Consider the following 13,639-nt stretch of genomic DNA (forward strand, 5'->3'; position numbering starts at 1 on the left):
GTCTGATGAAATGAAATATGTATGGCCGGCCCTGGTTGACCGCAGTGGTGATGACATTTCCAAACACGCAGCTCAATGAATGTTTATATAGCGTGAAAAAAATTGATCAGCGGGCGGAGAGTTGGAGAGAAGGAGTGAAAAAATAAATAAAATAAAACGTGACAGAAATCAATGTGTTCAGAGAGGAAAGCTGCAGGAGTGTGAGGAGGAGAGAGAGCTGGAGACATTACATGCAGACTGTGTGTATGTGTGTGTGTGTGTGTGTGTGTGTGTGTGTGTGTGTGTGTGTGTATCGACCTCTTCCATTTGATTACAGTATGATCAACTGAAAATGCCTGTCTCTCCTTTAGGGCACTTTAGGGGGTTTGTTGTAAGACCTGTGTCAAGTATTCTCTACAGGGCCGTCAATTGGGCATTACTTTTATTTTTTCACAGACGCAGGACCACGGTGACACTAATTGCCCTGCGGTTAACGCTCTGTGGGCGCAGGAGCATGTGAGGTGGGTCTTTTTTTTTTCTTTCAGCGAGAGCATTGATTTATTTATTCCAAGAAGTTGGAGATTCGAGTGTCGTGAACACACGAGAGAGAGAGAGAGAGAGAGAGAGAGAGAGAGAGAGAGAGAGAGAGAGAGAGAGAGAGAGAGAGAGAGAGAGAGAGAGAGAGAGAGATATTTCTGCTCAGCTCGCAGGAGGTGTTCTTTTCTTTTCTTTTTTTTCTGTGTGGTTTTTGATGGAAACATTACATCAGAGATCAAACGCAGAGGTTTCTCCTTTCACTCTCTGACTCAACAGTTACAGTGTTTGTCTTAATCTTTGTACTTCTTCCACAACTTCCCCCCCCCCCCCCCCCCCCCGTCTTGGGCGACTGTATTAAATTCAGCCTAGTCTCTCTCTCTCTCTCGCCGCTGTTTGGCCATTGTGCTCAGGGAGAGTTCAAAGTCGCTCAAGCACCACACCAGTTGTGAAGTGGATCACACCTGCGTTTGAAGTCGATCCCTTAAAAAGAAAAAAATGCTGGAGATATTTCTGGCACCCTCCCTCCCTTCCCTGTTGCTCCGCTCACCTTGTCCTATCTGCTCTCATTTGGAGCCAGAGAGGCGCGATGGTATGGAGATGAGGTGATGCTAATAACGTGGAGCCACATTTGATGTGTCTGAAGTGTTTGTGGGAAGTGAGGCCGGCCCTTTGATCAGCGACTAACTCGATGGTTCCTGGGGTTCAAGGAGAAGTGGAGCAGACGGACAGGCGGATAGACACTGGGCACGTCGGAGGATGAGGCGGCGCTGTTCAGAGACTCAAGAGGCCGGAGCCACAACAAAAAGGAGTCCATTCTGTCTCCTGTTATGCTTCAGAAATCCTTTCAACTATTCTAAATTGTGTCTGTTGTTATACAGCTTCTTAGGGATAATCATCACTTTCAGATGGAGGCATCATCTGCTGCAGAATCAGTCTCTTTCTACCTGTGTTTTCTACTTTCTGCAAGGAAATGATTTTATATGAACATTTGTTTTGATATTTTTATTGTTGAGATGGTAATTTGGTTGACATGAATAATTCTTTAAATGAAAATTAAGAAAATTATTATTAATATTATTATTATTATTATTAAATTGTAGTATTTATTAAATATATATTGTATATTTGTATCATATCTTCTTCTATTGTATTTTTCATTAATTTTTAACATCCTATGTTTTGTCAGTCACATGAATAGAATTTGATTTGTTTGAAAGGTGCATAAGAATAAAGTTTGATTGATTAAAGGGAACATTTTGGATGACCTGATATTTTTTGTTAAATGACATAAACGTTAATCATTGACTTAAACCCTGTGTACTTGACAAGAGGCCCAGAATTGGATGATGCAGATACAGGTAGAATCTTAAAATTGCATAAACTCACCGTATTTACTTGCAGAAGTTCTAGAAACAGTGGAGTTGTTGACTGAGTTGTAGGCTGTAACTTGCTTAGGAACCAGAGCCATTATTGCAGTATCAGTAACCTGAAAAACAGAAAAACATTTATATTATGCAAATACCTGTAAAAAAAACATCAGAGCCAGAGCAGGCTTCTGAAAAACCCAGATTTAGTTTTTTTTTCACTTGAGCACATTTCCTACACAACCAATCAAAAAAGCCATAGATCATTCTGTTGGTGTCATTTTCTATATTTCCCTCCATCTGTTCTATTCTCATGTTGCGAGGCAGAGCAATAAAACGCAGAATATCTTATTACCCTTATGTGCTCTACTTAGCCCACACATACACATGATGACTGACAGGGGAGGGAGAGCTCAGAGTCGTACAGGCCTGTGTGAGGGGGGGGCGTCCCACAGTCTCTATGCAGTAATACCTTTCCTCTAGGGCTGGTTGTGGGCGTGTGCACAAGCGTGTGTGTGTATGAAGGTGTGAGGAATCCAGCAGTGTGTGTCTAAATGAGCGAATGAGTCAATTGTGCACTCCCTCCCCACTCAGTCCAACAGGATTCAATTAACACAAGTGGGAGGTTGTCTAGCACCCCCCCCCCCCCCCTGCCTGACACACACACACACACACACACACACACACACACACACACACACACACACACACACACACACACACACACACACACACACACACACACACACACACACACACACACGCACGCACACACGCACACACAGTGTACCCCTGCTCTACATAATCTGTCTGCCTGTTCTGCAGGGTTAATTGAAGTGATCTCTATCGTAGTGAGGGTGGATGGGACAGGGAATCAGGACCGGGGGCTTTTTGTTCCTATAAGTGTGTGTGCATGTGTGTGTGTGTGTGTGCCGGGACCTTATTAAGATCATATCATGATTTCATCCACTCACTCAATCTGCTCCTTATGCATAATATGGTTATATCATTGTTGGCAGGAGGCCCCACAGGGCAAATCTCGTTACTCCTCAGTGGGGAGGCCCCCCGGCCCTCCAGTGCCCTTAAGCATTCTCCCTGATCACTGCTCTTATACACTGAATAGATACAAAACGAGCAAATCACAATGGGACGTAATGCAATGAGAAAAGGAGTGGCATTTGTGGGAAATAACATTTGCAGGAGGAACAGAGAAATATCTCATTATGAGATCCGATATGACAAATGCCACCTTTCTGCTTGTAGCTACGACGTGAACAAGAAATCCAACTTTTCTCAGTTTCTGATGCAGACGCAGAGTGAGCGTGTGACTGGGTTTAACAAGTGGCAGATAAGATTATTTTTATAAAGGAAAGCATGCAACTATTCAGTGAGTCTGGTCACTCATATTATTATACAGATGCCCTTGATTGAAGTCCCCGGCTCCTGACAAATTTGGAGTGGATGGGAGCTCTTTCTTTTTCTTTGCTCTGTCAAAGATAAGGCGTCCTCATTCCCCGTCCTGAAAAAAAAATGAATTAACTTCTGTCTTCATTATCTTATCTCCGACTCCAATCAGCTCCCTAATCCATTCCTCCAGCGTGGCGTACTCACAGCCTGTTGACACTTGCTGCCGCTGACATTTAATTTAGGCACCATGCGCACGGCAGCATGAGGGGACAGTGGCTGCTTGCTTAGCTGCAGGACTTATTAACACCGTGTTGACAAAGCCGGCTTGTTTTACCCGACCAGACTCGTCCTGGTTGGCTGAACGGACAGTCGCTACTCAGGACACACAAAGCACCTGCCGATTTGTGTTTGTCTGCATTAAAGCATTTGTGTGTATTTAATGGATGAGAACAATTTTGTGCATATCTGTTAACACGTGTTTATTTAGATCTGTCCTTATCTGTCGTATTAACTCTGCAAACGGTGTGTGTGCAGGCATATGGTGCTTTCATGTCTTCGACTCCAGAAAGACGACGACACTTGACAGCATCAGATTTGATCTGAAGCCCTCTCCACAAGTCATTTATTCAGCACCTTCTTTACAGGAAATGATGTCAAAACAGATGTTTAATACTGAAGCTGAGGTTTCACTTGTCCACATTTTGAAATATACAGTCACAGACGTACCTGATAATGGGCCAACATGTTCAGTCTTTTCCAGTCTCCTTCAATCTTTGTGGAGACATCCTCGTCCTGCAGGATATTACGCTGGCCTCTCCCCTGACGCCATTCTGCAGAGAGACGGGAACAAAATAATCAAAGTGGTCAGAATAATTCTCCCATGTTTGTGCGACAAGATTTAATTTCAATTTGGTTCTTCCCCTTCTCTGTGCATCTGCCATATGGTGGTTGTTCTAAACAGTTGGTTTCAAATCCTAAGGATATGACAATATGTGAAATTACTTAGTAAGTGTTAGATTCAAGAAATTAACAATATCAACACCAGAAAGAAAAATAACAGAAGCGAGCATCACTCTTTTCTGTCTGCAAGAAAAACAGTTGCCACGATCTCCTAAGACTTCTATTGAGGTTATTTGTATCAGAAGAATCATTTTCACAGTCATGAAAAACCTTAAAAGAGGGTTCAAAATCTTCTGGGTGGGAGTAAAATGGAAAAAGCTAAACGATGTAAAACGATGAGAGAAACACATGAGGCGCAGTAACAAGAGGTGAGTTAAATTAACACCCACTCTCGTCTTTTCGAGAACGAAGCTGCCCCTCTTTGCTCCTTTCAATCGCTTTCCCTGCTGCGATCAATGGCTGCGATTACGGCTGTATGCTCAGGGCTTGTGCACTTCATTTCTACAACGGCGGCTCTGACTCTTTTCAATCGGCTCTCTGAAGATGTGTTGGTCCCTGTTCTCCTCTTGTCAACCCCCCCACTGGCTGCTCTTATTGTTATTACTGGGAGCTTTCGTAGAAACAGACCAGACACAGATCCAGTACTGCATGGAGGAACTGCAAAGCTACCAAACGCTGTAGATCACCACATTTCACAGTGTCTTTCCTTTAAACACATGACCCTACAACCACATTGCATTTACATCACATACAGTATGTCTCCCACATCTGTGCAACCTCAGCTCAACATAAAAGCTTTGAAAGAAACCTCTCACAACAGCCCAGCAACATTAACATAAGGGAAAAAGGAAAAGCCATCTCAAAAAACAAACAAGCGCACGATTCCTCCTTTTCCTTTTGTGGGCTTTATGAATACGTTATTGTGCCTACGCTCCTTGTTTTGTTTCCCACTTGCGTCAGCCACTGTCATATCCCATCCTGATCACAAACAGGAAAACAAAGCAGCAATCACTGCGGCGTATGATGAGGCCTGTCTTTGGAGACTTGACCAGAATTGTGTTCGCATCTGAAAATTCTGCGGGAAATAAAGATCCTCCTGTTTTTGTCTATACAGTTCATCTTTCCATAAAGATGCAAATGAGGCGGCGTCTCCAGTTGAAACTTGGCAAACAGATGAATGCGGAGGGAGAGAGAAAGGAATAAATAAAAGAATAAACTTGGTGTGAAAGCAGAGCAAACTGAGATTACTCTGAATTCCAAATCCGGTGGTCTCTGCTCAGCGGGAGGAGGAGAGCAAGGCTGAGTGTGTGTGTGTATTCAACACAATGCAGGAGATAAGGGCATTGAGTGTATGGAAGTCCATGGTAAAGAGAAAGGCTGAAGGTGACTGTTGTACTCTATAGAGACTTGTGCATGACACACGTTTGACACACACACACACACACACACACACACACACACACACACACACACACACACACACACACACACACACACACACACACACACACACACACACACACACACACACACACACACACACACACACACACACACACACACACACACACACACACACACACGCCTTGCTGCTTTGTTCTCAGGCCCTATCTCCTCTGGGGCCCTGCAGAGGACTGTGATTTGCAGCGGAGGGGAATTAAAAACAATACCTGGGTAACAACACTCTTGGCCAATCTGTCTCGAGACAGGCCTCCACAATCCCATTATCCTTATCAGCCATTGCAATCAGTCTGTGTACTCATGTGTATGTGTGTGTGGGGGGGTGATCATACCAGCCCCATATATTACACAGAGCACCTTAAAAAGACCAAAAGAGATAAATAAAACAACAGTGTTGTTTCTGATGAAGAATTACTGTCGACAAGACCAAGAGATGCAGTCTGTTCGTGGACTCATGATTAAGAGAGAACTTAAATATTGTAAATATGGCACCGGAAAGAATCTTTAATTCCAGGCACATGTTCTCTTTGCTCAGCGTCTCTCTTGTGCTCATAATCACACACATACAGAGTGAGTGGCCAGGCGGCTCTGACGATTCCAAAGTCCCTCTTGTAATAAACCAATAATAGAACAACACATCCTGCCCGAAGGGGGCCGTAAAACAATTTGATCCAGGAGTGTCGTCGAAAGGCTAAACCAATTCCTTCACTTACCTATCACAGCCAGATTCCCTATGGTACGCACTCAGCCCAGCGCAGATCTGAAGCTGGTTATAAATATGCTATTCTGAACACACAACGGGGGTTTGGAAAATCCATCTGACAATATTAAACCATAAAAAGCATGGCACAGTGAGGAGTCAGCCTGTAGGTATTGGCAGACAAACAATCATGGATAACACTGTTATGCTCACTTTCATGCATGTCCATACATGGACTTCACACACACACACAGACACACATACTCACACACAAAAAAGGTGTGCAAACCACTTTATTACTAGATTTCTTGCAGAGAAGATATATTAATGCCCCATGCTCCTAGCAGGGGCCCCTTCAAGTTAATTTATTAGAAATACAATTACACAACCCAGAGAAAACTAAAGAAAGAAAGAGTTTTTCTTAAGGGGAGATCACTGAGCGTCTGGATTGATCAGCTGATCAATCATCTGACTCAGACGCGAGTCGATCGATAGGAAGTTTTCGGAGGAGAGAGACCAGACTCAGATATCTGAGCCAACAGAGGCAGGAAGTCGAGTCTCCTGAGGTGGAGAAGAAAGCAACCTCTCTGTGTCTGAAGAGACGTGGACTTTTTAAGAAGAGCCTGGTGGGGTGGGGAAGCCTTCGTAGAAATCAATGGGAGTCTAAGTTCAGCCTGAAACACTGACTGGGTAGAAATTTTTTGACACTGGACAGTACAAACTACAGGAGTGAAACTGTTTATTACATGATGAAGTCTAAAACTAGTCAACAGCCAGTGATAAACGGAATGCAGAATTATCCCCTGGCACAAGCTTTCACTAATCCTATACAAAGTCTATGATGCAGAGTGAAGCTAGAAAACTTTGTATTTATTCTACCTGGTTAATCTGCAATGAAGATTTTATCGTCGGCTGTTTTTTTATGATCTTTTTCTGAACTGGTGTTATTTGTTCATACATTGCATGTCAGGTATTTGGACACAATAAGTGTAGTTTCGTACCCAGGTCCATGTCGGAGGCTTTTAGGCGGTGTGAGTGTGGCACGTTCTTGTAGATGGCGTCCAGGATCTTCTCCTTCACCTGGCTGATGGTGTCACAGTTCAGCGCCTTCACCTGGATCTCTGGACTCTTCTCGTTCTCTGGATGGATGCAGTTCACCACCTGAAGCAGAAAAAACATGCAAGGCTGAGAGGAGGAACTAGCTGCCAGCTTTACTTCCTTCTGGTTACCTATAGGTACGATTTCAGAAAAGACTTGTTTTTTCCCAGGTTGACCTACAAAGGATACATGTTGCTGTATCTAATGCCTGTTTAATCTTATAGAGCTTTGGGTGTATTATATTCTTTAAGCTGATTGTACTGCTCCTGCTTGTCAAAGAGCCTGTGAGAGAACAGCAGCAGCAGAAAAGATGGTTCACGGGGGAAATTTCTCTTTCCTCAGAGCTTGGAAAAGACTGCAGCGTGCCACATGAATTGATGAGCAGCAAAACAGCTCATTATAATATTATTATCATATTCATCAGTTCCGTCAGTGCTGCCTTCTGGTGTTGTTGGAAATAGCTGATTTACAAAATGAGCACAAATACACATTATGAATGAGATGGTAAATGAGTTGTCTTCTATGTTCGCACCTTCCCCGAATACATAGACCTACAGTGGAGCGTCTCTTCAAATATTTAAGTGTAGTCACATGTCTATACTGGGAGTAACATTTCCAGGATGTTTTTAGCTATCACTGTTTAAATTGGACATTTAAATCAATACTCCCAGAAAGTAGAATTCAAACAGATGTGGCACAAGAAAAGAAAGAAGTAAGAAGTGAACAGTAACTCCAATGGAAGGTGGACAGCAACAGACAGACTTGGGGAATAAACGACAGGTTCCAGAGGGAGAGAGAATCGTCGTCTCAGACACACACACGCATAATCTCTTTGCTTCCACCTCATCGCTAAACTCCGCTCTTCTCCTTGACAGCTCCGGTTTCGACAGGATGCGAGGTTGCCACTCCGGTGCCCCCTGCGTGTCAAGCGCGACAACGACAACTTTATGTGGCGTTGCACATCTCATGACCGACAACCCATAACCACCCTTTCTCTCCTCTTGTCCCTGAACGCATATTAAGTGTCCCCTTTTAGCCCCGGGACCCCCAGGCAGGTGAACTCTTTACCAGCGTCTTGTAGTCAATCTGCTGTCTGATGAGCTTGTCCTCGCTGAGCGAGTAGCGTGCTTCTCCCGTGATGGAGTCAATGGGGCCTTTTTCCATCTGCTGCTTGATGGCACAAAAGAGGGAGAAGAGAGGCTCGCCTGCACACTCCTGTGAAGAGATGGAAGAGAGGGGAGGGAGTGAGGAAACTTTGAAGCCATTTCTGCTCTCAACTCAGTGACACCATCGTTTAATGATGTCTGAGGAAATGTCTACACACAATGATGATGTTCCTTTTTGTAATGTTCAAAGTCACTGAGCCAGACGTATAAACAGCATGTCACAAACTCCATTGTTCCCTGAAATTAAAGAATACCTTAACACCTATCAATATATATATATATATATATATACATATATATATATGTACCTTAGTGAAGTGAAGCTCGGGTTGGGGAAAGGATTGATGGATTATCATTGAAAATGCCATAAGACTCAGACTCTGCTGTTTGTCAGGAGAGGAGATTGTTTATGTTTTTATTCTCCTCCCTGCTGCAGCAAAGAATGAGTGGAGCTGGATATGTGACATTTTGTTGACTCAAGGTAAGAGGAGTGTAAATTAATTCAATGAATACTTGTGTCGTAAATGTATGAAGTAACAGGAACATCTCTTCAATGGACAAGTTGGCAAAGATGCCTCCTTAATATAACTAAACTATGACTATAATTAGATTATAATTAATTATGTAGCAGATTATTTTAATTCAGAGTAGGAGTCTTTTTTGTATTTAATCACTTCACAAATTAGAGAATCTTCATCAACAGCATCATTGACTCTCAGTGAAGATCACAGTGATTTTCATCTGTGAAAATTATAAACTTGACTGAGGCTTGAACTGAAAAACCAAAACTGTCTGAGATGTCACCTTAAGGAACTTGTAGAGGAGGAAGGTGAACCAGTTGGTCAGCATTTTCTCTGCCACAGACTCGGTCCTGCAAACAGACAGACGGACACAAAGCACATGATGAACATATGATCCCTCACACTCTCATTACCATCATAAATATTCAACATTATCATCAAATATTCGGCTAAAAATGACGATCGCGGCTAATGAATAGGCTTTCGTTACACAAACATAATTGCAAAGACATGAATTGAGAGAGCCCCTGCACATGCTATATGATGGCCTTTCAGACAATCTCTCAGCTGGCTTTTATGCTCAGGCACGCCGAGGGCAGCTCGCCTACGATGGCAGGGATTTTAATATGAGGCAAAGCAATTAAAAGCCTTTATTTGATCCCCGTGGATTGATGTCGTTAGGGGCTGGAGCCGCTCTGTAATAACACTGGCCTCATTATTAAGCGCTCCCTCGCCTATTCACTGGACTAACACTCGATCCGTGCACAATAGAAAGTGAATGAATACATCTCCCTCTCTTTCTCCGCCTGGCTTCCATGCTCCACTGGTGTGGCAAACTGGTGTGTATCTTCGTTAGTGTGTGTGTGTGTGTGTGTGTATTTGTGTGCGTATTGACCTGGGCCAACAGTGTGAATGATCCCGTGTGAATGACTAATATGCATACATAATAACAACAGCAGTGGTGGCGAGGGGAAAAAGAGGAGAGGCGAGGATCGGATATCCTTTGACAGCAACCTTCCTGGCCAGCAGCAGGGGTGTGTGGGTAATCTGTCAGAACACCTCAAACACACACACCCGCACAACCCTCCCTCTGCTTTCAATGAGCCACTACCATAGGCATCAATATTTCAGGATTAGTGTCCATTGTGCCTGTGTGTGTGTGTGGTTGTGTGGTTGTGTGTGTGTGTGTGTGTGTGTGTTTGTATTTGTGTGTGTAGGCTTTGTCCAGAGTGTTTCGGCTGCCACCTGCAGCCCTCCCACCCCTCACCATTCAGACAGCCTCTTTAAGGGCTCCATACTGAGGCGAGATGTCTGCTGTGCCAGTGGGCTGGCCTGGCACCCCCTGCCTACATTGGCACAACACCTGGGGGGGATTAGCTTCCTGCCTCGCACTGTTGCTGCACTTTTATTCCGCCGTCCCCCCCCCGCCACCACCACAACCACTCTTCCTCTGTCCACAGATCCCAGGGTCAACAAGGTCACTTTTCATCTATTCTTTCATGTGTCCAAATCCTCTCAATTTCTACAAATGTAGCCCATCTATCAAAGGGAAGAAAGGAGAGTGGAGAAGGGAGGTGATGAGGAAGGAAGGAAGGAAGGAAGGAGGGGAGGGCGACGAAGAAAAGAACATGAACAAATGGTTGACTGAGTCTGGATTTCCCCTTCTCTTCTTTTTAAACGTTCCACTAGATAGTGTTGTTGTGCATGTTTTTGAATAACTGGACATGTGTGAGGCTGTTTTATGGCTAGCGTGCAAAATGCACAAATTAATCCCACTGTGTATGTGTTCGGAAATTACCATGTGTGCTGACTAGTGTTTAGTGAGTGTGTGTGTGTGCTTCTTGCAGTAGGTGCCAGCCCTGCAGTAATAAGAAGTCTTGGCACAGCCCCACCAGTTTGCTTATGCTCACTCTCAATCAGAGCACGGAGGGAACAAGGGTAGAAATGGCGATGTGGTGCAGATCTAACATTCGTCAAAGCACTGAAATGTGCTGTGTTATTGAACAGATGTAAATGTGGCGTGTTGGCACGGTCACGCTTGGTTCCCAGTCACAGGGGCAGTGGGAACCTGAGAGGGAACCTGGCCAGAGGTAAAGTTAATGAGAATAAAAGTGTGTTTCATGACACATTTAACATGGTTGTTGGCTATAACATAGGTTTGTGTATATAAAATGAGGTCTTAAGACATTTCCGGGAGAAAAAGCCAAAACCAACTAAAGTAATCCTGCTCTTCTCTAAATACAAACATCTTCTCCTCAGTAGTTTAACAAGCTGTGTGATGATTGAGTCCACGCTGGAGCCAAAGCACGGCTGCGATCAACACAAGAACATATTCTGCTCTCATCTTTTGACCGATATCCAAACTGCAGCCAAACTAAATTTAAGGCCGTGTCGCTCTGCATGATGGGAGGAGAGCTGGTGGTGAGGGATGGAGGGATGGAGGAATGAAGGAGGAGAATGCAGCGAGGAATGTGACAGATGGTTGTGGAAGGCTCTCGTTAGTTAGCTTGCCTGGTGGTTGTGCTTCAGCACAGGTTGAGATGGGACAGATGGAAGGATGTGTGTCTGTGCACGGAGCGAGAGGAAGCACACACACACACACACTCACACACACACACAAACACACTTGTCCACGCACATACACAGATTTCTTGGAAGAGGAGGCAGTGGGTAGCCAGAGTCACCCTGCTCACGCACTCTGAGCATTGATTTAGCAATCAAGAAAACAGGGGAGGTGGAAGAGGAGGGGAGGAAGAGCTGGAAATATAGATTGAGGGAACAAAAAGAGAAAGAGAGAAATAAGACAGCGACAGTGTGACACAAGCAGCACAAGTGTCGAGTGGAGAGTGAGCGTGGAGATGCAGGGAGAGAAACTTGGACTCAAACTGAGCAAACATGGTGAGTGAAGGAAGGAAAGAAAGAAATTAAAGAGAAGAAGAGACGGAGGGAGGCCATCTTTCCAAGACTAGATTAAGCTTTGTCTCCGCAGCCTCCCTCTGGTTTATCTTGAGCTATTTTCGGCTGCTATCCAAGGACACGCCAGTCAGCCCACCCTATGGGGTTGTGTAGCCCGCGCACACTGCCTCATCGCATCTGAAATGCATGCTGGGACGTTGAAAGACTAATAAGCGCATCAGAGGAGGATGAACGAACAGAAGACAGTCGGATCTGTGCCCGTCACAATCGCGCGTAAGACAAATGGACAATCAAAGTGAGCACGCACTCTTCAACATGCGCTCTGTGTCTAATGCTAAGTGACTGTGATGGCGTTGTTGCCAGGTTTTCTTCCTTCGTCTCTCGAGATGCCAAGAAAGTGACAGAAGAAGAGAAGGAATGTGGAAAAGAAGCTGTATTTGGGCTGTCGTCCGTCTTCGTAGCAGTTTGACTATTTCCCTGGCAGAAGGAGACGATGTAAGAACAGCAGAACACGATATCCTCCGCAGGATTCACCACAAGCCAGCGGGACTGTCGATGATGTTTCTATCACACGACTAATATCTCAAAAGAAGAGAGAGAAAGAGAGAGAGAGAGTGAGTTTTTGGTAATATGGGCCGACGGTTGGTGTCGATGTCCGAACCCAATTCTGTGGACATCCTCCAGAGTTCATGTCTGACGCCGCCATGTTCGAGTGGTTTATCTTTCGTCACTTGTTGACACAACGACAAGTGTCTCCATTGTCCTTGAGGATTTTTCCCCTTGTCTGTGCACTGTGTGCCATCTCTTATGTTGTATCTTCTGCCAGGATCAACGATCCCGCCATTGTTTGGTGGCTGCTCCATGCTCAGTGAACTCTGGCTGCATTAATCATGCCTCCTGCCCAGACAGCATTAATCTCTCTCTGCATCAACAAGCAGAGACTAAACAGGTTTTCATGAGGTGAATTTGTGAACTCTCTTCTGGACGCTCTGACAAACAAGATTCATCTCAGGATCCTCTGCTTATGTGTGTGTCTTCACTGGCAGATCTGTTTTTGGGTTTTCTGCTTTTAGCCGGAGGGAGAATGTGAATTTTAATTGGAATGAGACGGACCAATTAATTTGTTACATGCTTGTCAAATCATCTGGGGGTGTCAGGACTTGACTGACAAACCCCCACCAACACAACATAACAGTGCATGGATGTAAAGACACACCACACACATTTACAGCTGCTGTGAGCACGGCATTTGACTCAAGTAACTATAATCATCACATTTACCAAACACTGCGGGCAGGGAGCATAATCACATGTGCTGCATGCAATTGCATGGCATTAAGGCTCTGGCTGCAAATCCAAGGGAGGATTGTGATTGTGCCAGAGAGCAAGGTTTACCCCTTTCACTCTCATTTCCCCTTTTTTCAAAAATTAGTATTTTTTTTCCTCTTGAGCTATTTGTAATTGGATTCACTGCTAATTAATCATAATTATTTTGCTAATGATGTGCATGGCAAGGGTCTCTGGCGTCTCGGAAACAGAGCCAGCGAGTCAAGGTCACATGGGTTAATCCAAACATGTCACAGTCGCTTG

The 13,639-nt window shown here is 44.4% G+C and overlaps 1 protein-coding gene across 1 annotated transcript in view; it reads right to left on the reverse strand.

Moving 5' to 3' along the window:
* plxna4 (plexin A4) overlaps positions 1-13,639 on the reverse strand; it is a 192,867-nt gene that overhangs the window by 12,514 nt on the left and 166,714 nt on the right. The window contains exons 22-26 of the mRNA XM_061081211.1: positions 9,417-9,483; positions 8,515-8,661; positions 7,350-7,509; positions 4,014-4,117; positions 1,903-2,002 (exon numbers count right to left, since the gene is read on the reverse strand). Of these exons, the coding sequence (XP_060937194.1) occupies positions 1,903-2,002; positions 4,014-4,117; positions 7,350-7,509; positions 8,515-8,661; positions 9,417-9,483 (578 nt within the window). The remainder of the gene's footprint in view (positions 1-1,902; positions 2,003-4,013; positions 4,118-7,349; positions 7,510-8,514; positions 8,662-9,416; positions 9,484-13,639) is intronic.

The sequence above is a fragment of the Limanda limanda genome, chromosome 1 (genome assembly GCF_963576545.1).
Source record: "Limanda limanda chromosome 1, fLimLim1.1, whole genome shotgun sequence".
NCBI classification, from domain to species: domain Eukaryota; kingdom Metazoa; phylum Chordata; class Actinopteri; order Pleuronectiformes; family Pleuronectidae; genus Limanda; species Limanda limanda.